This window comes from Candidozyma auris, chromosome 2 (assembly GCF_003013715.1).
Source record: "Candidozyma auris chromosome 2, complete sequence".
NCBI lineage: Eukaryota > Fungi > Ascomycota > Pichiomycetes > Serinales > Metschnikowiaceae > Candidozyma > Candidozyma auris.
The window spans coordinates 1,862,496-1,884,586 of NC_072813.1; the positions used below are offsets into that span (position 1 = coordinate 1,862,496).

Below are 22,091 nucleotides of genomic sequence, written 5' to 3' on the forward strand. Positions count from 1 at the left end.
TTGTACTACAACTCATACACTAACAACAGGTCAGGCAAATAAAAAGCAAATGTAAATTACAAGAATGAAGCTGATATTGGGGATGTGTTATTCTAAAACACCGTTTTTGTCATTGTATTGATGAGATACGCTCGTCTCTGATTAACTATAGTATCGTCTGCGAACTAGTCGAAAGGGCCGATGAGATGATATTGGTCGCTGAAAAAAACACAATGAATACTTAGTTAGGTCCTCGGTGGCTGAATTTCTATGACAAATAAGGAGTTATGATTAAATGGCAACTGAAGTTGCCGCGGTCCTTATGTGGTATAATCTACATTGAGCTCATCTCTATAATGGCAGGGTTCGTCTCGTTCTATCACATTGCATTACTTAGTAAACGTGGTTGGTGAAGTCGTTCTTCTCGAAGTTCCAGGTGTCGTCGGAGATTCTGCCTCTCAACTCAGGAACCTCACTGCCACGCACGTAAACGTCCTCGAACAAAATGGACATCTTGGCCTCTGGAGGAGCGTCGGCCTCAGCGGCGGCAACCTGCTCATCGACGTACTTTCTAGCAGCCTTGTCGTAAGACTTGATTTCAGCCTCGTCGGCGATGTTCAAGTCCAAAAGCACAGCCTTCAAACCAGCAATAGGGTCGTTTCTGGATCTCATGTGCTGCACCTCCTCTCTGGTTCTGTAAGTGGTACCTGGGTCAGACATGGAGTGACCACCGTATCTGTAGGTCTCGTACTCCATGACCAAAGGACCGTTACCGTTGGCACACCAGTCTTTAGCGAATTTCGAGGCCTGGTAGCATGCCAAGATATCCATACCGTTGACCTTCAAACCAGGAATGTACTGACCTCTCTTGTGGTACTCAACCATCGCAGAAGACCTCGAGGCAGAAGTACCCATTCCGTACTTGTTGTTCTCGCATGCAAAGATACATGGCAAGTCCCAAAGCTTGGCCATGTTGTAGGCCTCAAACACCTGACCCTGGTTGGCGGCACCGTCACCGTACAAAGTGAAAGTGGCGTTCTTCTCACCTCTGTACTTGTGGGCAAAGGCCAATCCGGCACCAAGAGGCACCTGAGCACCGACAATACCGTTACCACCGTAGAAGCCTGGGGCAAACATGTGCATGGAGCCACCTTTACCGTAAGAGACACCCGATCTCTTACCCATCAACTCACCCAAAACCTCCTTGACGGAAGCACCTCTCATGAACGCAAAACCGTGACATCTGTACGAAGTGATGACAGTGTCTTTGTTATTAATAGCGTTTTCAATACCCACGGCGATGGCCTCCTGACCAACAGACAAGTGACAGAACCCTCTAATCTTCTTAGCCTTGTACAAGGCGTCAGCAGCCATTTCCATTCTTCTGATGATGATCATGTCCTTGTACATCTGGAGAAGCGTTTCCTTTTCGGTTTCGAAGGTCAATTCGGGCATCTCGCTGAGCTTGTAGCCTTCGAAAGAGGATGCTGGAAGCTCAATCTGAACAAGGTCCAGGGCCTGGGAGGCCAAGTAACGAGTGGCTGGAGCACGGTGCACAAGTGGAGCACGTGATGTACGAATTGCACTTCTAAGCATGTTTATGAAGCAAGAAAAAAGAAGTGGTGGTTGCTGGAACAGAGGAGTTGTAGATTTTGATGAGGTTGACGGGAAGGTGTTTTCCGCGCTACGGAGGTATTCTTCCGGTCACGTGAGGCACTACCTACCGCAGTTGTGGCTCCTCACAGAGGCAGCTTTGAAGAGTTGTTTGCCGGCATAATCTTGAGACTGAGCTTAGTTATCTCTGCAAAATCTTGTTCTGACATTTGGAGCAATGGTAGTAGGAGAAATGTGGTTTCTCTTTTGTATCACGTGACCGTCGGTGCCGTAGAACTCCGAGCCTCGCGAGGTATACTCCGAGCTGGAGGAAAGCGCTATATACAAGGAGTGCTGAAGTGGCATGGGTAGTAATTTTGACTTCGATTGAAGAATGATTTACATTGAAATTGACAATATCGGACGTTAAATGATCAGTTTTGCAACGTGTGTTGAAATCTGAAAAAGTCTAGGGTCTGTCATGAAATGTAGCCTGACACATCGTACAATCTGTAGGTGGATATTCGCAGCCATAGACTTATTTGGGTCAGTTTCATGAAGAGCATCAGTCACAGAAACACTCAGCTTTAACCAGTAAAACTGGAATCTCGATCTTTATTTCAAGTGAATTTCTTCATATATTTTTTATTTGATCGTTTATTTTTGGTGACGAATTAGAGATAATGAGTTGCAATTTGAGTAACCACGGTTCTCTCGCTCCTCTCATACCCGGAACAATACCCTAGCGATCATGGCCACAACAGAATATTAAGCTGATCACAAACTGTATGAAGTTGATTTTTAAAATGCTCTTTCTAACCTTTCCATGTCATATCGAGATGTGTCGTGTTCCTTGGATAGAGTGTGGAGATTCCAGTTAAGAGGGGTTCCTCATTCTTAAAGCCTCAAGTTCAGGTTTCAAGGGAATGAATACGCTTTGCTAAAGATTTTCATATTTTGTTAATTATTCTAATTGCCCGTCTTTGCCAATCACCCACGAGCTGGCTCTTTCACTACTACTGTATTTTAGCGGTTACCGTAAGCAACCAGTGCAATTTTACGTGAACTTCTGATTCCCGAGGAAGAAAGACCATCCATTGAAGAGATAACTACACATTGTCTCCTTTTAGTAGTCTTGGGTAGCTGACACATACCAACTTCAAGCACATAGTATATTCGCAGCCATTGTCACTTCAAAATCTGTTCATTCTTTCGATGGCAGGTGTGCCTTTGGGCAAACCCTTATTGGTTTTTGAAGGACACCTCTGTTCCCATGCTGAATTTCCACTTCTTCAGTTCCTCATCTCTTTTTCCAAATCTGTTTGTCTAGCAGTCACGAGTCGCTTTGAATCTTGCCAATCTACGATGGTAATGATGACATCGACTATGGTCAGGCCGTTTGGACGTTAACCTACCAGCCTAGTGAGTTGAAGCTGCTTGAATCTCACAAATCCCACGGAATCATCAGTGCTACGGCCGTTGTAAAAAACGGCTGCGAAACGCCGGCTAAAGTCGAGGCGGAACAATCAGAGGAGGTAACAAGTGAGAGTTTACGTGGTTCTATGAAGCATCAAAATGATTGCTTCTGTATCTTCACAAAAACCTTTACCTTTTATATTCCTTATGGAAGGTTTCACAAAACAGTTTTCGTAGCACACTGTTCACATAATACCTCTTACTCAGTCGCAGTTGCTAACCTTCCTCAAATGTGCTACGCAAGAGTAATGCATAGATTTTCATGCCATAGTAGCATCCACGATTGATCACAAACCTCACATTCTTCATTATCCTTTTTCCTTTCTTGTTTGAAGCTTGAAATTGTCCCTAAAGGCACTTGTTGAAGTGGTTGCACGTGACCCCACCCTCTACATCGGGCCATGTCCCCGATCCCAAACTCCCCAGTAGTGATTGCCGTCCTCTTTACAAATGCACCCACAGTTGGACAGAAATAGATTTGACACATGCGAAGCGCTCATGGACGCTCTCGAAGAGTGCCACAAGGCCGAGTTTCTCAAAAAGGCAATGGGCATGTGCAACTTTGAAAAAGATGAGTTGACCAAATGTATCCATGCTCAGAGAACAGAGGATGCCAAGGCTAGAATCAGAATAAGCAGGGAGAAGCAGAAGGCAATGCAGGAAAGGCAGAAGAAGAGAGAGGAGGAGTTGTACGGAAAGAACGGCTACTTGAAGAAAGTCATCGAGTTGGAGGCTCAAAAGAGGCAATAGAGGAAGTAGAGCGGTATCGACCAAAATTGAGAGAACTATCAGGCTAGTGTGCCTATGGTGCTCTCTTATGTCAAAGGCTCTGCGTTATTAAGCCCTATTGGGGCACTGTCATTCCGTTTAGTTCATTAACTTGTATATAGATTTGAAGCTGTGGAAGAAAACTTCCACGCATTTCTAGGAAACCATGTTTTGCAACGCCAGATTGTAGAAGCAAATTGCCCTTTCTAATCCTGGCGAGTCTTGAGCACACGCTTAATCACTTTATCCTTGGTAACAACGTACACCACAGCACCCCAACCAGACAAAGCGTCTCTGTCAACAGCATTCAAAAGAGCCTGAGAAATTGTCTCAAACAAGTCCTCAGGCTCCAAGTCAGGCTCGTAGAGTGATTCACACATACCGTAGAGCTGCTCACTGGCGGTGCCGGATACAATGAAGTCCTTAGCAGCGTCAATGCACCCAATCAAGTCGAACCCGCAGATGAACGGCTTGTTGGTCTTCAGTTCGAGGCCAGCAACAATTGGGCCAACAAAGTATGGACCAAATCTCTTCTCGTATAGAGACGACGACACTAAGTTGGCCAATGTTCTGGGCTCGATCTCTCTTTCTTCTCTCAATTTGTACAAGTTGTTTTTAAGCCTGAAGTCCTCCTTCAACGTGAGCACGTCAGTAGCAAGACCAGTGAGCCCCAAGAACGTTTTGTCGCCGAATTGGAACACTTTCTCGAAGTTGTTGGATAATCCTAACGACTGGTTGCCAAGTCTAAGGTCGGAGGCAATGGCTATACACTCTTTGCCGACCATGGCGACGGCGGAGCCACCTGGGAGTTAGCAATTTGTGAGAAAAGAGAAACTATGTCTTTTTTTCGTAACTGTTTACATACCGTTGATGGAGCTTGGATCAGACATGGTATTGGAGGTTTGTGAAGCTACAAGCGCCACTCATTGATATGGCCACTGAAAGAATCTGGTCACGTGCATGATCATGTGACCAAGATTTGTGGAGGCTTTGGTTACAGCCGTCGTCTATGAAGATGGGTATTCTAAGAACTGAATTGATGTTATTCATGTTCATTCGCTTAAATTCAGTTCTCATCGTGTCATTTGCGCAGGTTAATGTGTGATTTTTTTCTGGGTTGACCCACCTATGCTTCGCGTTCTATCGAATAATCCTGATACAGCAGAACCAAAGGTAAGTAGAGGCAAAATGAATATGCTCGATTGTACAATGTATTTTTTATTTAAAAGAGATAGACTGTAGAATAATAGCTGTTTGGGACGTGGTAAGTATACAGCGGACTTTAGTGAAAATACACCAAAGAATTGCTGCAATCTTCTTTGGTTCATTTGGATTTAGAATATGGCAAAAGCGTCCAAGTATGGTCACCTCGTCACTTGATTTCAAACAACTCCTTTATCATCTTTGCTGTAATTATGGGTATCTTTTTTGGTATAGAATATTAATTAATGTGTCAAAAAGAGGTGACAACAAGCATCCACATTCAAAGATTTCCCTACGTTTTCGATTTGGGAGTTGCAGCAGACAGAGGTTTAGAATTTCTCTGAATACGACTTGATGGTCATCGGCACGGAAGCATTACAAAATTGAGCTCTACTCGTTTACGTGGTTTTTTGTCCTTACTCTATACATATGTATATTTGAACACTCTTTTGTGATATACACCAGCATCATCCATATTACTAAACCGAAGCATCTGATTTTCATAAACGTCGCCCCAGGCGCCTAAAGTATGTTCTCAATTTCCTCGTCCTCCTCCTTGATGGTGTTTGTGCTGAAACTCATGATGAGCTCTCTTTTCGCTTGAGTCAATTCTCCGACTCCAGTATCACCATTGTTCGCATCTGCTGATAGCAACTGCGTGATTGGGCTGGCTTCCAGGTCTTTGATGTCAGCAAGACTAAAATTTTTGGGCAGCTTCACCAAGTTCCCTGAAGTGTCTTCTAAAAGCGTTTCGTCGAGCTCTCTCTCATCTCTGGATTGTGGCAAGGCGTCCTTCCTCTGGAACATCATATAAAGTTCAGGTGTAAGAACGCTGATCTTCTCGAGCTCTTTCTTAGCCGCTTTCACGTAATCCAGCTCGGCCTCCTTGTGTTTGGTGACCCTTTTTGCAAGTTCTGCTCCAACCTCTACGTTACTCTCCTTATCAATTGTAAGCTCGGTATCCTTCAAAATTTCCTGCTTGAGTCTCTCGTAAACATCATCTTCAACAGCATCAAACCTAAGCTTGAGTCCATAGGCGAGCATAATGACGTAACTCTTATACCTATGGAGCTCCTCCTTGTACTCATTTGCACGACCTTCAAAATTTTGAGAAATCAACTTGTAGTTTGAGGTGCTTTGGAACCTTCTCATGTTTCGCAAGAAAGTCGTCCTCTGTAAGCGGAAGCTGTTGTAGTAAGTCTTCAAGCTGTTATAGTACTTGAGTGTCATCAAGAACTGCTTCAGAAACCCCTCGTGCTCATGGTCTCCCTCTCCAGCAGTAGACAAGCTGCTTATGTAAACTCCCCTGGGAAGTTGTTCCCACTTACCAATATTTTTAGCTTTCTTGAAACCGTCACCCATCGTCAATATGCTCTCTAAATTCGTCCATCCATATTCAATTGAAGTGACACTCTCTTCTAAAGGTGGCACGGCGGTGATTTTGGAAGCCCAAAAGTTACATGTGTTGACGAACTCTGTAGCGATTTCCACTGTACCAGCCTCGAACACAAACCGTTTAGCGGCCTTCTTGCTGACTTTTGGGAATGTCAATGTCCACTGGATCTTTTCTGACAGCTGATTTAGTGACAGCCTCTCTAGTTGAGCTATAGTGGAGCACAAGTTATAGTTTCCCATATTCGCAGCATTCTTAAGCCAATTTCCATCTCCCACGTCTTCGTCTTCATCTTCAATATCTACTCCAAACGCTAAACTGTGCTTTCTAAGCTTCTTAAGCTTTTGCTGTTGCTTCTTTATCTGCTTAGGATCAAAAGAATAGAGTCTAAGTTCACCTTTAGAAACCACAACAAAGTATTCGCTAAACTTGGTCGAGAACACATGGTGATTATGACTCGTGCCAACTGTCGTTGACACGGGGGCTGGCTCCTTTGGTGTACTTCTGAAGAGAGAAAAGAAGCTCAGTTTTCTAGAGACAATGGACGATGCGCTCAGCATAATTCCGGATGATGCCGACGTCGAGTCCACGTCACCGTTCCCTATGGAATCCAGCTGATCATTGTTGATGATGCGGAGCTTCAAAAGACCCTCTTTCAAATAAGGCGCACCTTGTAATTCCAAAGAAAGATCATATCGGTCCTGGAAATTAGCCACATCAAAATCCCCTAAGTCCTGTTTACCTGAAAACAGTGTATCTAAGTTTGGTAGGTCTGTTGTCAGGATTGAAAGTTGGTCTTCCTGATTGTTGGACAGTCTGCTGATTATGGAAGCTCTCGAGCTTTTATGGCCCAAAGTGGTGTGTCCATAATGGCGCAAGTGGTCCAAAGAGGTTCTATTCTTGAGGGTTCCTCTTTGAGAGGAGTTCGAATGTAGAACACGGGTGAAGCCTACTCTCGCACCAGAGTTTGGTCCAAAACCAGCATTAGTAGCAGTCGCCGTTATGTGAGACACTACTGACCCCCCAGATCTCACCTTCAGAAGCGCCAAAGAAGCTCTACGGCCATCGTAGTCATTTGACATGCCGGAGGCGTTTGTAATCTGTCTGGAAAGATCAGCATGGTAATTAGACTCATCAATGTTGGCATGAGGCAGCGAAGGGTAGTCTCCCGATGTTCCAGACACAGACAGACGAATGGTGTCTGCCACAGAGAGCCTATTGGCAGCATTTGGACGCACGTGAGCGGAGGAAGATTGGGGAGTCAGTAGTTCACTATTTTGCTTCAAGTAAAGTTCACAGCGAGCCAAGTCGTCGTAGTATAAGTGCAACTCGCGCTCGATCAGGATCTTCTGCCTTATTGAGAGCTTGCTGGAACTCTTTTTGTTCAGTTGGAGAAACGTGGTGAAGGTGTTTCTAACGTAGTCTGACTGGGAGATGGAGGATTTCTTGTTGATTTCGGTGTTGTGCAACGCGGTGTTGAGCAAGATCAAGCTGTACAAGATGATGTAAATTTTTTCGAAATCTCTCGTGCAAAACACATTGACTGGGTTCTGGCGGATCCACAGCATGGTGAAGGCCGAGAGAATCCGGTCAATTTCCTGTGATTCCCCCTTGAGATACAACTTCAGGCACAAGGTCCTCGTGGACTTGATCAAGCTGGGGCTCCATTTAAACATATCCATGTAGAGCCCTCTGATGGCGGCCGAGTCCTTATCGTCAGCAGCCAAAAACTGGGTGTATTCTTCCGGCTTGATCAGCACAAACTCCTCGTTGAAGAGCTTTTTGGCGATTTCTAGTAGCTCGTTCTGTGCACCAGCGTCAGGAGTGGAGTCCACGGTTTTTGTGGTAGTTTCAGATTTCTGCTCGAGTCCTTTTTTGTCGTCATTCTTGGTTGGAGTCTTTGGTTCTTCCTTCGCAGCTTCGGGCTCCGCTGTCGAGCTTTCTGTCCTTGTGGTTTCAGATTCCTGTAGCGGTTCGTCTTCACTGTTGACGGGACCCGAAGACGGGTTGTTTCCCACCTTGTCGAATTTGTCCGTGCCGTGGAGTGTTTCTGAAGAGTCACTTTTTTCAAGAGACATGAAGAGGGGAACAAAAAGGAGTGTGAGCAAGAGAAGAGCTAAAAAGAAGGAGTGTAGCGCTTTGTCCAAGTTGAGGTTTGAGATAGTGTGTTAGACGGCACAGGATGGAGGTGCGTCGCGGTGGAGGAAAGCGTGGGTGTGGACGGGTTTTTGGGTGAAATAGGGTCCAAATGGATTCAAAAAACTGAATTTGAAAGGTTCTTTGACTCTTTCGTTAAGGTTTCTTGCGAATTTGCAGAAAGTTGGGCTTCTTCTCGTGGAATCGTACCAGCGCCAACTCTAAAGTTTGCAATTTTTCATCCAGTGCGGCGAAACACCGGGAACGAATTAGCGAAGAAGGAAAGAGGTAAGATCACAGAAATAGAAAACGGGCGTGAAAAATCGAAACCTGCAAAAAATTGATGTGGCAATCCCGAACTGCAATAAGGTCGGCGAGATGAAACCCGAAGTCTTCTAAACTCAATGCAAAAGCTGCTCTAATTGTGAAACTCTAGTCGTGACTTCTACATGGGCGAATGGTTGCAAGCCTGTCTAGGAAAGTGCGGCTAGCAGACCCCTGGGGATTTTTTGCACCCAAAGTGTACAAGCGACGGTGCATCTAAAGAGGATAATTGGAGGAAAATTTTCACCGTTGCAGTCGAACGAGAAATCAGACTTTCTGGATTTGAAAATTATTAGACGAAAAATCTGAAAACCTTTCTGGAAGTATTGCTCGCTTTATCGCCAATAGTGTCCCAGTATGCACAGTAGGGGCTCGCACCAGCTATTGTTCAGTGGAATGCTCCTTGAAATGGGAAAAGTAATGGCGGTAGCCGGGCGATTTGCCTGTTCTCAGGGGGGTTCTCCTCTTCTGGAGCTGTAGTGGAAGATTGACGCATTGTGTAATTGAATACGAATTTCTAAATAGGAAATGATTCGGGATTGGCTTTGCTGCCTGCTTGTCTCATCCTAGTATTACTGGGGGATTATTGCTGAATTATCCACAAAGATGCCAGCTTTTGATGGGAATGTCCTGTGAAGCTAGGCCTTGCAAGTGGTGGTGAGGCTATATAAAGCCACACCACAGATGTTCAGAGTGGGGATGCTTGCAAGATCACAAAACAGTCATTTCAGTAGGTTCCTTGCCCAGCTTGATGGTGCTACAAGGAAGAGCCCTTTCATCGCAGGCCTAGCTGGATGCTGATGTCAAAATGCCACTGGTGTCTTGGGCTTTCAAGTGACCTAAGAATTACCACGAAGTCACTTTTGCCTAAACACTATCTTATCCAGAGTTCTGATGGTATTCCACCTTCTCTCTCACAGTTATATCGTAGCCTTCGGTGACTAAAATGGCTGCAAACTGGCCCGCAGAAACAAAAATGAGCTTGCCTAAAACGAACTTCTTGCAATAGGCTTTATTCAACTCCAACACCGATTCAATCAAATTGCAGACTCACTTGATCTATCTGGAGACTTCTTATTTTTTGTTAATAAGATCTCTCATTCTGCCCTGGATCTCAGCCTCACCAAAACCTACCCCAGAAGTCGCGATCTTTTTAATCAACCATCTCGTTCTCCAACTCACCTCCCTACAAAAAGATGCCAATTCTGCTTGTCCCCGATGTCGACAAAGAGACACTAAAGCTCGTTGACCACCTCAATGCCTACATCAACGGCGGCCCGAGCAGTGAGTCTGCTCTCAACGAATACTATGACCATATTGCCACCCACAAGTACCTCTTACAATCTGCGGACCCTCATCTGAATTCGATCTTGACCGCAGTGATGCCATTGCTTGGACGGATTGTGGAGGCAAGCAGTTTTGCTCTGGAATATGCTGATTTCTTGAGCAAGCTTCTTCAGCTTGTGCCACTACAAACTGCCTTCGCCTTCTTTCCGAAGGAAGAAATGCTTCGAGCAGTAAACTATCCGAGCCCTGTGAGCTTATTTAAGGCCACAGTGGATCTCGTAGCCTGGGGAATTAAACAGGGAGACGAGGCTGCGCAGGACTTTGTAAACAATTCCGATTTGGTGTCGAGAGCGGTCAATAGAAGCTTATCGGACCACTCCATCCGCAATAGTTGCTGGACGGTCGACGTGTTGGTGAAACTGTGTCCTCACGATATGCTTCAAGTGGTTGCTGCTGATCTCATGCACGCTGTGGAGCTCGTATCGTTGTTGTCTGACTCCTACTTGACTGTTCGTTACGTCAGCATCGCTGAGATAGTTTTCCACAGACATGCTGACTTGTCCAAGGAACAGCGTGATAAAATCGTGGGTGTTGTGGACCCAAAAAGTTTCTTCTCAAATTTTGATGACGATCGTGACATGCTACTATACGACGTGCTCCTCAACTTCTACACTAGCCTTGTTCCCGATATAAAGGAGCTGCCTGCTTTGTTTGATCTGCTCTCACCCTACGTCGAAGAAGGTATACGTGTCTTGTCAGAGTCCCTCACTGATGGTGACCCGCTTGTAGTCAAGCCGCTCGAGGAGCTTGTGGCTGCAGTTACTGAGTACGGCAACGATGATGTTTTGCTGTGGATAACCGAAAACACGGCATTGGGTCCTCTTATCAACAAATTGGACCTCAACATACCTTCACATCAGCTGCTATTTCTAAAGATAAAGTTAGAGCTTATCAAGGACAAGCATAAGTTCTATAATGATCAGCTCGCTCAGCTTCGATTATCTACTATAGATAAGATCATGTTTCCGATCATACTACGTGCTGTGGGAGGACCGCACTTTTTTCGAATACCTTGCAAAAGATGAGAAGTTTTCAAAAAGAGAAATTGATCAGCTATCCAAAGATGCCGCCTATGACTTGCTCAGCGCTATTTCCTGTCACGATCATTCAGCAAAGTATCTCCTTGCAGAAATGCCCTCCGTTGTTCAGGCGTACTTAGTAGAACCTCCCACTGATGTCACGAACCCACTCATCAGAAACACATTCAAGGAAATTCTCGAAAATATACTCACGAATGATCATCTTGATCTTGGCCATTGGAAAGCCGGATTATTCGAGCTGCTCAATACCTTGTACGGAGGTGGTACAAGGGGTCCCCAGGTGGATCTCATGGACTCAGCTCTGTAATCAAGCAACGTTTGACGCCATCCATGACTTTTCACAATCATAGTTGGCCCCATTCTTATTACAAGTCTAAAGTAGAGGATCGTCTCCGGCTAAAAGCATTTGAATAATTCACGTCAGAACTCAAGGTGACATCAGTTTTGTCGACCTTTCAAACAGGTTTTTCTCTTTTTTTCATATAGAGAAGTTCCTATACGACTTATGTAAACTATCATGCCAACTTCAGTTAGTTTGCATCATATTCGAAGGCACCTTAATAAAAAGATTTAATTGTCACAAGAGCCTCCAATATCTTGAAATGCAATTTTATTTTCAGAATCCCTTAAAGTCAAGAGCAGTTCACCCATGCATTTCCACAAATGCATGTCCGTTGAAACACCATTGTCCAAACACCTAAACCGCCAGCTCCATCAAAAATGGTAGGATCCGCCACTAGAGAGACTGCCTTGCACCTTGTGCATTTCCTTATTTTGTTCTTCAGCGAGTACCCTTTTCCCAAGGCTGTGGCACCACCTGATGGTATTGTGGGTGCTGCATTGATTATGATTTTGCGCAAAGCATCAACAACTTCCAGGTCTGAATAACGAAGGCGGGGTATTGTGGGATTATATCCATCATCTGACAAGGCCAGTGGCACGGGAAGTGTCTTGCGTGCGATTCCTACGTCTATCCAATCATTCTCGTAAAAGTACAAGTCGGATAGCTTCAAGTCTCTGCTTATCGTAGCTGCGTGGCGGTCAATCAACACCTTGGCCATATATTTGACCTCTTCAGGTATGAATCCGCGGCAGAAGAGCTGTTGCTCTAGGCGAAGCAGTTGGTTTCTGTCGTTAGAAACAACATTGTTGAGCTCCTTGTTCACATAGAGTTCACATTCTCGAAGAAAGCTTTCAAAAAGGCCTAAGTTCAAAGGCAGTGAGTTACATGCTGTGAAGAACCTGTTGAGAGCCTCTTTCATGGGCGTAAAGAGCTTGTTGCTTTCATTGAGCTCTTTGTAGAGCTTCTTTAATATCTCGTGCGTCTTGCCAATGGACGAGAGCGAGTACATAAGGAATAATCTTGGCACTTTACCTAGTATGACTGGAAGAACAACAGAGTTGTCAAGTGTCACCTTGGATTGCGCCGGCCTGCTTCTTGAAAATGAAAGTTGTAGTAGCTCCTGATTAAAATAGACGATTAAGTCGATGAGCCACCGCACATTGCCTACCAACAGCATAATACACTCTGCTCGACTCACCGAGTCTTGCAAAAGGTCCTCGGCGGGCTTCTTTTTTGACATTTGTCTGTAGATGCTGGAAAGGGAAAACATTATTCCAAAACTTGTAGATCTTAGATTGAGAACAATCCATGCCATATCTCTAATTGCTCTGTTGGTTGGATGAAGCTCTCCCAAGACAAGCTGTAGTGACAATAGTCTTTGTAAAGGAGGGTTGGAAAGAAGTTTATCCACTGATTCTTTTCCAAATGAGTTCAACTGGAAGTTAATAGCCTTGTGGGATTCCGTCATCACTAAATCTATAAGTTCAGCTGCCAGATCTGGCACAAGTGACTCGACTTTATGAAGCTCATTTCTGAGCATCACTAGTAAGTCATCTGAAGATGTTGTTGAGTAACAAGCACACGCATGCATGTAGGCAAAGCCTATGCCACATAGCAGAGTGTTGCTACCACTGTTGAACTGCTCTAAAGCTTTGTACTGAAGTCTTCCATCAGTGTAATGAACAAATGCTGCCATGTTTGGAGAGATGGCTAATAAATTTGGCGATGGTTCCAAAGTAGGAAATTGAAAACCGCAATCTAGAAGTGACATGATGGTAGACGGAAAGGCGTCAGAGCTTTCCTTGCCCTCGATCTTGACCTCTGGTGGCTGCATAACTTCCCAGGTCTCTCTATTTATAGAATCGATGGAGCCGTCGTTGTATATGAAAAGCAACAAACTCTCTGAAATCGCGGTCTCAATTTGCTGTACTTGCTTGGAAAGGTTGATGCGGCCTTGTAAAACTAGTCTCGATATACCATCGCGAGACTCATTGCTGTTTTCTGCCGCCATAGAATCAAAAAGATCGCCCACAGCATCCATTGCAGGTTCTAAATTGTATCTATACGCCAGCGTATAAGGCTGACTCCCAACAGGATCCATACACTCGTATGTGATGAGGATTTCCAAGCAGGAGTCTTGCTGGAAAGACGGAGAAAATAATTCAATCAGCTTCAAGGTCTGTTGAACAACTTCCGGTCGTCCAAATTGCTTGTCATCTTCATTATCGCAAAATGCGGTGGGCTCTGGTCTCATTTCATGCACCAAAGAGCACGAGAGCAGCGGCTGATTCTGACCATCCTTAGGGGTATGGTAGTGTGGATCAGACCTTTGGCGTTGGGCAGAGTCTACTAAATATCCCCAGTCGATGCTCACCACATAAGTCAATATTAGGTCTGAACGGGCGTCGTATGCACAAATGACAAGCTTTTTATCGCTGTTAAACCCAATAGCCGCCTTGGTGAAAGTGCAGCTGCCTTCTCTGCCATCGGGTGCCAAGTTATAGGCTAACTTATGATACTCTACCTTGTGCTCTCCCTGATAGTACAAATTTAAAAGACCATTTTGTCGAACAGCCAAACAAGCCTGCTTCGTTGATATAGGATGGCTGGGTCCGGGGGGATGATGTTGCTGTACACCGTATGCATAGTGAGCGTAACCCGACTCGTCCACATTAGTTAAAGTAGCTGGTTTATTGATAATTTGTGGTTTCTGAATATTCAACCACTCAAAAGCAACACATTTGGTGTGTGCTTGCGGTGGCACAATGTCTCTGTATATCATCTCGATGTGGTTGTAGGATGTTAATTCGTAGGAAGGACCATCGTTATCACGTTTTAGTGGAGGAGAAGCGCCGCTACCATTAGCCGGACCATGCAGCCCATTCATCTCCTTTTCCTTCTTATCATTTATGAGTCCGACTCCAGCAAGCAAGATGTAGAAATTCCCATGAACATCCCACACAGCCAAGTCTGTCAGGAGGTTACTCCACTTGAGCCTATCGATTTCAGCCACCGAGCCGCCGTCCAGCGGCTTCAATGCAATTTCCGTGGCTTTCGCTAGTTGCCAATCTTTCCCATTTGTGTTCTCGAGGTATGTGAGGCACATATTGTGACCCGAGCTCGGATCAGGATGTGCATAAGTGATGAAGCCATACTTGGACCAGGAAATGGCTGACGATCGTTTAGAGAGGGCATTGAGATACCCACTTCTCGTTAGCGGGGGGTTTCGCTCCAGTATCGGCATTCTGTGAAAGTCTGGGCGTTTTGGACGATGAGCGTAGACTTAGACTTGAGTAGGATCTCGTGTAGTATCTTCTTGGTGATAGTATCACGTGAGAGAGGACCTGAAAGTCTTTTGATTAGGATAAAGATTCACAATTATGATCTGTATTGTGCAAAAGTTTGGGCTTATATAATTTTATTCGTGGCTTAATTATTGTCATGTATATCTATATATCCGTTCTGGGTTCATGTTTAGTGCATGAATATGCCAATAAACTCTTTTTCGCAGCCATTAGAATAAGCCATGGTTCTTTGTAAATGCAATAATTGACGTTTGGTGGTTATGAGTTTTCTCTATTGTCTTGATGTAAATATTGGTGTCTAGAAGCTCTTACTTCAATGAATACGATATATGTGTTTGAAGCATTTGGAAGGGTGAACACTTTTGCAAAGAGATAGACTGGTTGTAACCAATAAGGAAGAGCTCAGACTACATAAGCAGGAAAATCATAAAAGGTCCTCAAAGTATATCAGAATCTATCTTAATTCTTTCTGTGATATGCCTAAACTCAATTGTCGATTGATTCGAGGTGTAATCAAGACCCAATTCCTATGTAGGTAGTTACTGAAGATCTCAGGAATAGCGTGATGTACGAATTCGAGAATTATCGGTACCATGAATCAGATGCCTACATTAAAACCATTTTAGTATAGCATTATTTGGACACAAAATCCATATCTGGTGATGATCAGATAGGGCCGCATTACCTTAGATTGTAAGATGAATGTAAACAACGACAGTACATTGTCGACGTGACTACATCGTCCACAGGTTATAGTCCTTCGTATCGTTCTCTTCATGATATGTACTTGGCGCCTACAAATCACCAGGTACAGGGAATTTGGCAGCCCACTCTTGAACCTCGGCGTCCAAAGCCTTGACCTCCTCAGACTCACTGACAAGCTTCTTGAAGCTGGCCATCAACTCCTTGGCCACGGTACCCTGCTCTTGAGCCTTCAACTTGATGGCAATTTCAACAGCCTTCTGGAAGTAATCGGCAACCTTGGCGAACTCCTCTGGGCCAAAACCTCTAGTGGTCATGGCTGGTGTACCCACTCTCAACCCACTAGGGAACAATGCAGATTTATCACCAGGAACTGTGTTCTTGTTGGCGGCGATATTGACACGCTCCAAAACGGCCTCTACACGTGCACCGTCGATGCTCTTAGAACGCAAGTCAACAAGGATCAAGTGGGTGTCGGTACCCTTAGACACCAAGTCGAAGCCCTTGCTCTCCAAAGCAGAAGCAAAAGCCTTGGCGTTATCAATGACCTCTTGTTGGTACTGCTTGTACTCAGGGTACTGGCATTGCTTCAATGCAACAGCCAAGGCAGAGATAGTATGGTTGTGGGGACCACCTTGGTGGGCAGGGAACACAGAAAAGTTAATCTTTCTCTCGAGATCGTATGGGACCTCCTTGCCCTTCTTGGTGACCTTTCTGATACCCTTTCTGAAGAAGATCATGGCGCCACGAGGACCTCTCAAGGACTTGTGAGTGGTGGTGGTGACAATGTCGGAGTATGGGAAAGGAGAGGGAGTGACACCAGCCAGGACCAAACCAGAAATGTGGGCCATGTCAGACAAGATGTAGGCGCCCACCTTGTCGGCAATTTCACGCATACGCTTGTAGTCAATTACTCTGGAATAAGCAGAAGCACCAGCAACAATGACCTTAGGTCTGAACAAAAGGGCATTCTTCTCCAAGGTGTCGTAGTCAATGAGACCAGTCTCCTCGTCCAAGCGGTAAGGCATGGTCTGGAAGTACTTGGAGATGTAAGAAATCTTGGCGGTTGGGGTCTGGTAGCCGTGGGACAAGTGACCACCGTGAGGTAAGTCCAAGCCCATGATTCTGTCACCCACCTCCAAAATGGCACTGTATGCGTACAAGTTAGCAGGAGCACCGGAGAGAGGCTGAACGTTGACACCCCATTGTTCAGGGTCCAAGTTGAACGCCTCCAAAGCACGCTGGCGACACAAGGACTCGGCCTTGTCGATGATTTCGTTACCACCGTAGTATCTTTCGCCAGGGTAACCTTCTGAGTACTTGTTTTGCATTTCTGAGCCTAACAAGTCCATCACGGCCTTGGAGGTGAAGTTCTCGGAGGGAATCAACGTGATGGAATTTCTCTGTCTGTCTCTTTCTTGTTGCAAGATGGAGGCCATCTCTGGGTCGACTTCCTGGACCAGTTTCGAGATGAGGGCCTGCGCCTTGGCTGAGAGGGCATAGGTACGGGCGCTAAGCGAGGTGCGTGGCAAAGCACGGAGCGAGCGGGAAAGCATTCCGAGAAGGTGAATTGACGTGTGGGAAAGAGTGGGAACGGAGTTGTTCTTATAGTTTAGTAATGGGGTAGTGGAAAAAATTCAGTCCTTGACTCACTATGGCGCGCGTGAGATTCACGTGGATGTTGCACGCTGAAGAGAACATCTCCGAGGGTACCGCCGAGGGTGGCTGGGGCAACTCCGGGGGACCGAGTCGAGCGACAGAATCTGGGGGGTCTGTATCAGAGTCAAGTGCGAGAGAGTCAAGGTGGGACACAAAGGCATTTTTGACTCTTTTGGCGGTGTAGGCAGAGCTGATTGCAAATTCCGTGTGGCTGGGCCCCTTGACTTCACCTTTGAGTTTGCTGAGTTCCGGGCAGATGAAATCACTCCCGGCAACTGTGGAAAAGGGAGCGTATCAGATATCGAGGGCTGCGTAAAGGTTTTTGAGGAAGAGAAATCCTGAAGATAAGTCCCAATCAAATATGAGAGTTAAGCTCATGAAATCTGTTCTTATGGCTTTTTGGCTGCTTCTGGAGTTTTAGTTCTCGGTTTAGGTGGACATTTCAAAATTAAGTATGGTAGGAAAGTGTAGTTGGTGGTTGCGAAAAGTGCCACCAACAAGTTAATAACAAGTGACCAAGAGGCTTTGGCATCACTAATACTAGGTCCTAGTTATGTTGGAGTCTTATTATGGTTGTAATTAAAGAGATTTTTACCTTCATGTGAGACCATGATGTTCAATTAAAGATGGCTAGCCTTGTTCTCTACAAATACCGTCTACGATATCATGTAGAAGGCTTACATCTTGGCTTCTTCGCTTCTTATAAAGTCAGGTTATCTTCTGCACTTTATCTCATCCTAAAATTTTCGACGCTGGATTTTTGATGTTTGTTTTGCAATTACGTTTGAGGATACTTATTGCATTATGTACTTAAATCTGGCTACTTCTTGCGAATATTCAACAAAACCATAGTACTCCTATTCAGGTGAATAAATAATATCGAGAACGTCATATCTCCAGAACTTTCAATAACCTATGTTCCACTCCACAGCTCTTTGAGCCTTGACAACAGGGAAGGCTCTTGCAGAATGAGTGCCGGAGTAAATCTGTGGTGCACATCCTCTGTTCGGGATCAATTGTCAATAGAGCAACAACAAGATTATTCAAACTTGCTGGGAGGGCCAAATCTTCTAGTTTTTGATCCTTGGACCACATCTCGAACTTTTCATCGTCTATATGAGCAGTCTTCCATAAGAACTTTCTGGTTGCAAAAAACACCAACACTATTCCTAGAGACCACACATCCGCTATTTGCCCATCATACCTAATCTGAGACGCCATTTCCGGCGCCATATACCTTGGAGAGCCCACTATGCCGAGAGCAGGCTTTTTTGTGGTCACTGTGGCCATGTCTATGATCTTGAGTCTCCCGGTAGCTCGTTCTAACAACATGTTCTCTAGTTTGATGTCTCTATGGCTCATTCCTTGTTCGTGAAGGTACGCAATTCCAGAAACAAGCTGCCTCCAATAGCACATATTCTCAGCGACATTGAACTGACGAGCGCCTTGCTTTCGTAGAAGTGCTGCCAAATCATTCAGCCCAGCTTCCATATACATACTCACTGTAAGGCCGCTCCATGAAATGGTATATTTCGAAGGCAAGAAAAACGCTTCATGTTTAAGCTGTTTTAGAAGTCTATATTCGAAGAGGACCCTCTTTTGGTACTCTTTTCTCAGCTCATGGGCCTCCTTCTCATGGTAAATCTTAACCGCATACTTATCGCCCTTGGGGGTTTTCCAGATCTCAACAGACCCAGACACCCCCATCAGAGACAGCAGAATCAAAGTGTCTCTGAAAAACATGGGTAGTGGTCTAGCTCTAGACCCAGAACATGCTTTGAAGGTATTGTGGATGGGGAAGGTTCTAAGTTTGGACCAAAAGATGGGCGACTATATGCAGGACGTAGATAAGAAGGATGGTCCCTTATTTGAGGGTATTGAAGCGTCAGAGATCGTCGGTTAGCCTTAGAACAATAGAAAAAAGAGCAAGAACATCGATGATATGTTTTTTCACGAAAGTTTGCTCGATGAGCGATAAGTCCGAGGGTCAATAAAGGCGCGGAGTTATTACCGAGGCTTTGTTCAAAGAAAATGGTAAGCAGAGAGATCAGAAATAAGTAAAAAGGATGCCTTTTTATTTTTTTGTCTGACCCGGACAAATTTGACTAAAATTTTTGACTCGAACATCACTTGAGAGAAGCATCATCGAGGGTTCACTTTCTGTAGAGCATTCACATGCAAAACGGTTCAAGCCCCGACTAACTGGAAAAAACTCTTCAAGGGGTATATTTTGTGACCACGAAAAAGTCAAAAATGTTCCCACCGAGCTATTAGGGGCCATTATAACCGAATTGTGTAACTTTCATTCACGATCACGTGATCGCTTACCAAATTCCGTCTTTTTCGGACTATTGTTTGCAACTTTTAGTCCAAAACTTAGTAATGGCCATCCGGCTAAACAAAAACGTATCCTAACACCTCAACTGTCATCAAACGAATCAGTTAACAATTCAACCTTCACCCACCACATACCCGAGTGGCACACCCGTGCCTCCGTGCCCAAGCCGAAAAGGGACCGATTTGCTCCTTATCAGGCCTCAATATGCCAGAAATATCACTTTAGGATAGTGGTAGAACTGCACACAGTGCTCGGTACCCAGTAACTGTTGCCTCCCCAGAAATCCTATATAAATGGTATCTGCTGGTCCACCACCTTTTTTGCAACCGCACCAATTGATTCTTTCTCGCCAATTTAATCACTTAGCTTGGAGAGTCAATAGTTTCAGTAATTAAATTCGAGTATGAAGTTATCAACTGTACTCACCGCAGCCTTTGCTGCTTCCTCGGCACTGGCCATTTCCATCCCCATGCACAGGCTCCACGATGTCCAGCAAATCTTGACCGATAAGGCGCTGTCGCTTTCTTCCCAGTACCTGAACCTTGTGGACGCCTTGGACTCCAAAAAGGGTGATGTCTTGCTGAAAATTGCCCAGTATGTGAAGGAGCCCGTGGAGTCGATCCCCAAGGACGCTGCAGCCTTGTGGCTGGAAATGATGCTCAAGTTCCCTGAGCTGGTGACGTCGCTCAAGTTCAAGAGCCCCGCATCGAGAGTGAAGAAAATCACTCGTAACTTCGATTTCCACGTTTCCAACGCCAAGTTGCCTAACCACAAGTTGCGTGTCAAGTCGACCCCTGAGGACTTGGGCATTGACAAGGTCAAGCAGTACTCGGGATACTTGGACGTTGCCGAGGAGGATAAGCATTTCTTCTTCTGGGCTTTTGAGTCGAGAAACGACCCTAAGAAGGACCCTGTGATTTTGTGGTTAAACGGCGGCCCTGGTTGCTCTTCTTTGACTGGTTTGTTCTTCGAGTTGGGTCCTGCCAGCATCGGCGAGGACGTTAAGCCAAAGCACAACCCTTACTCATGGAACAACAACGCCACTGTGATCTTCTTGGATCAGCCTGTCAATGTTGGCTACTCGTACTCCTCCGGCTCTGTCAGCAACACCGTTGCCGCTGGCCAGGACGTGTACGCTTTCTTGGAATTGTTCTTCCAGCAGTTCCCAGAGTACGCCGAGAGAGACTTCCACATTGCCGGTGAGTCTTACGCCGGTCACTATATCCCTGTCTTCGCTTCAGAGATCTTGAGCCACGACGATCGTCACTTCAACTTGACCTCGGTCTTGATCGGTAACGGGTTGACCGACCCATTGACCCAGTACGAGTACTACCAGCCAATGGCCTGCGGCAAGGGCGGCGAGGACGCTGTCTTAGACCCAGAGGAGTGTGACAACATGGCCGCTTCGATTCCTCGTTGTTTGTCTTTGATCGAGTCGTGCTACGAGTCCAATTCTGTGTGGTCATGTGTGCCAGCCACCATCTACTGCAACAACGCTCAGATGGGTCCTTACCAGAAGACTGGCAAGAACGTGTACGACATCAGAACAGAGTGCAAGGGCGGCAACTTGTGTTACGAGGAGTTGCAGTACATTGACGACTACTTGAACTTGCCTGAGGTGAAGGAGAAGTTGGGTGTTGAGGTTGAGGAATACCAGGGATGCAACTTTGACATCAACAGAAACTTCTTATTTGCTGGTGACTGGATGAAGCCATACTACAAGAACGTGATTGACTTGTTGGAGTCGAAGTTGCCAGTGCTTGTGTATGCTGGAGACAAGGACTTCATCTGCAACTGGTTGGGTAACCATGCTTGGACGGACAGATTGCCATGGTCTGGTCATAAGAAGTTTGAGTCGCAGCCCATTCGCAAGTGGAAGGTTGGCAAGAAGGAAGCCGGTGAGGTGAAGAACTACGAGCACTTCACGTACTTGAGAGTGTATGGCGGAGGCCACATGGTTCCATTTGACCAGCCCGAGCACTCGTTGGAGATGGTCAACAGATGGATCAGCGGTGACTACACCTACAACTAAGTACTAGCCCATTTGCTACCAACCGACTAATTAGAGTCGTCTAAAATCGATTTTTACTAACAATTGCTCTTGTTGCGCATTGTGTAGCTTTTATAGGTGACTGCGCAGCACAACAAACAAAGCGAGCCCTCCCTCACATTTTGCAACCATTTTTCCCGATTGGGCCAAACCCAAAACACAACCTCTCCCCATATGGCTTGTAGACGAAAGCACAAAGAAAAGCTGCAATAACCGAGACCTTAACGCAAAATCCAATATCATCAAGAAAAAAATTCTAACTTTGCTTCCCACCCTCGCCTAACTCAATACCTTACCACTATGTGGCTCCATCGCAGCATTCGCCTGGTGCTAATGCTTGTGTGTATCGCCCTGGGCACTTTGGCAATTCTTTCATACATCCACTCTGCCAGTATCCTGATGCTAGTGTTTGTGGTCTCGAGTTTCTGCGTTGCA

General features: G+C 45.4%; 9 protein-coding genes across 9 annotated transcripts; 3 read left to right on the forward strand and 6 right to left on the reverse strand. All coding sequences in view use genetic code 12, as the record gives it.

The window, feature by feature from the left end:
• Window positions 1-372: 372 nt before the first annotated feature.
• Window positions 373-1,575, reverse strand: PDA1 (pyruvate dehydrogenase (acetyl-transferring) subunit E1 alpha; the record flags this gene model as incomplete). Its single annotated transcript, XM_029035831.1, has 1 exon — window positions 373-1,575. The coding sequence occupies one exon, from the start codon at window positions 1,573-1,575 to the stop codon at window positions 373-375; it is 1,203 nt and encodes a 400-aa protein (XP_028891073.1).
• Window positions 1,576-3,498: 1,923 nt separating this feature from the next.
• Window positions 3,499-3,798, forward strand: CJI96_0002317 (uncharacterized protein; the record flags this gene model as incomplete). The annotated part of the gene is made up of 1 exon (XM_029035832.1): window positions 3,499-3,798. One exon carries the CDS (start codon window positions 3,499-3,501, stop codon window positions 3,796-3,798), a length of 300 nt encoding a protein of 99 aa, XP_028891074.1.
• Window positions 3,799-4,022: 224 nt separating this feature from the next.
• On the reverse strand, window positions 4,023-4,706 carry PUP3 (proteasome core particle subunit beta 3; the record flags this gene model as incomplete). The annotated part of the gene is made up of 2 exons (XM_029035833.2): window positions 4,023-4,618; window positions 4,682-4,706. The coding sequence occupies 2 exons, from the start codon at window positions 4,704-4,706 to the stop codon at window positions 4,023-4,025; spliced, it is 621 nt and encodes a 206-aa protein (XP_028891075.1).
• Window positions 4,707-5,541: 835 nt separating this feature from the next.
• On the reverse strand, window positions 5,542-8,490 carry CJI96_0002319 (Arf family guanine nucleotide exchange factor YEL1; the record flags this gene model as incomplete). Its single annotated transcript, XM_029035834.2, has 1 exon — window positions 5,542-8,490. One exon carries the CDS (start codon window positions 8,488-8,490, stop codon window positions 5,542-5,544), a length of 2,949 nt encoding a protein of 982 aa, XP_028891076.2.
• A 1,578-nt stretch (window positions 8,491-10,068) lies between these two features.
• Window positions 10,069-11,244, forward strand: CJI96_0002320 (uncharacterized protein; the record flags this gene model as incomplete). Its single annotated transcript, XM_029035835.2, has 1 exon — window positions 10,069-11,244. The coding sequence occupies one exon, from the start codon at window positions 10,069-10,071 to the stop codon at window positions 11,242-11,244; it is 1,176 nt and encodes a 391-aa protein (XP_028891077.2).
• A 647-nt stretch (window positions 11,245-11,891) lies between these two features.
• Window positions 11,892-14,846, reverse strand: MED16 (Med16p; the record flags this gene model as incomplete). The annotated part of the gene is made up of 1 exon (XM_054702082.1): window positions 11,892-14,846. The coding sequence occupies one exon, from the start codon at window positions 14,844-14,846 to the stop codon at window positions 11,892-11,894; it is 2,955 nt and encodes a 984-aa protein (XP_054558057.1).
• Window positions 14,847-15,701: 855 nt separating this feature from the next.
• Window positions 15,702-17,165, reverse strand: SHM1 (glycine hydroxymethyltransferase; the record flags this gene model as incomplete). Its single annotated transcript, XM_029035837.2, has 1 exon — window positions 15,702-17,165. One exon carries the CDS (start codon window positions 17,163-17,165, stop codon window positions 15,702-15,704), a length of 1,464 nt encoding a protein of 487 aa, XP_028891079.2.
• Window positions 17,166-18,156: 991 nt separating this feature from the next.
• PRR2 (Prr2p) lies at window positions 18,157-19,011 on the reverse strand (the record flags this gene model as incomplete). Its single annotated transcript, XM_029035838.2, has 1 exon — window positions 18,157-19,011. The coding sequence occupies one exon, from the start codon at window positions 19,009-19,011 to the stop codon at window positions 18,157-18,159; it is 855 nt and encodes a 284-aa protein (XP_028891080.1).
• Window positions 19,012-20,075: 1,064 nt separating this feature from the next.
• CPY1 (carboxypeptidase C PRC1) lies at window positions 20,076-21,638 on the forward strand (the record flags this gene model as incomplete). Its single annotated transcript, XM_029035839.2, has 1 exon — window positions 20,076-21,638. The coding sequence occupies one exon, from the start codon at window positions 20,076-20,078 to the stop codon at window positions 21,636-21,638; it is 1,563 nt and encodes a 520-aa protein (XP_028891081.2).
• Between the last annotated feature and the right edge of the window lie 453 nt (window positions 21,639-22,091).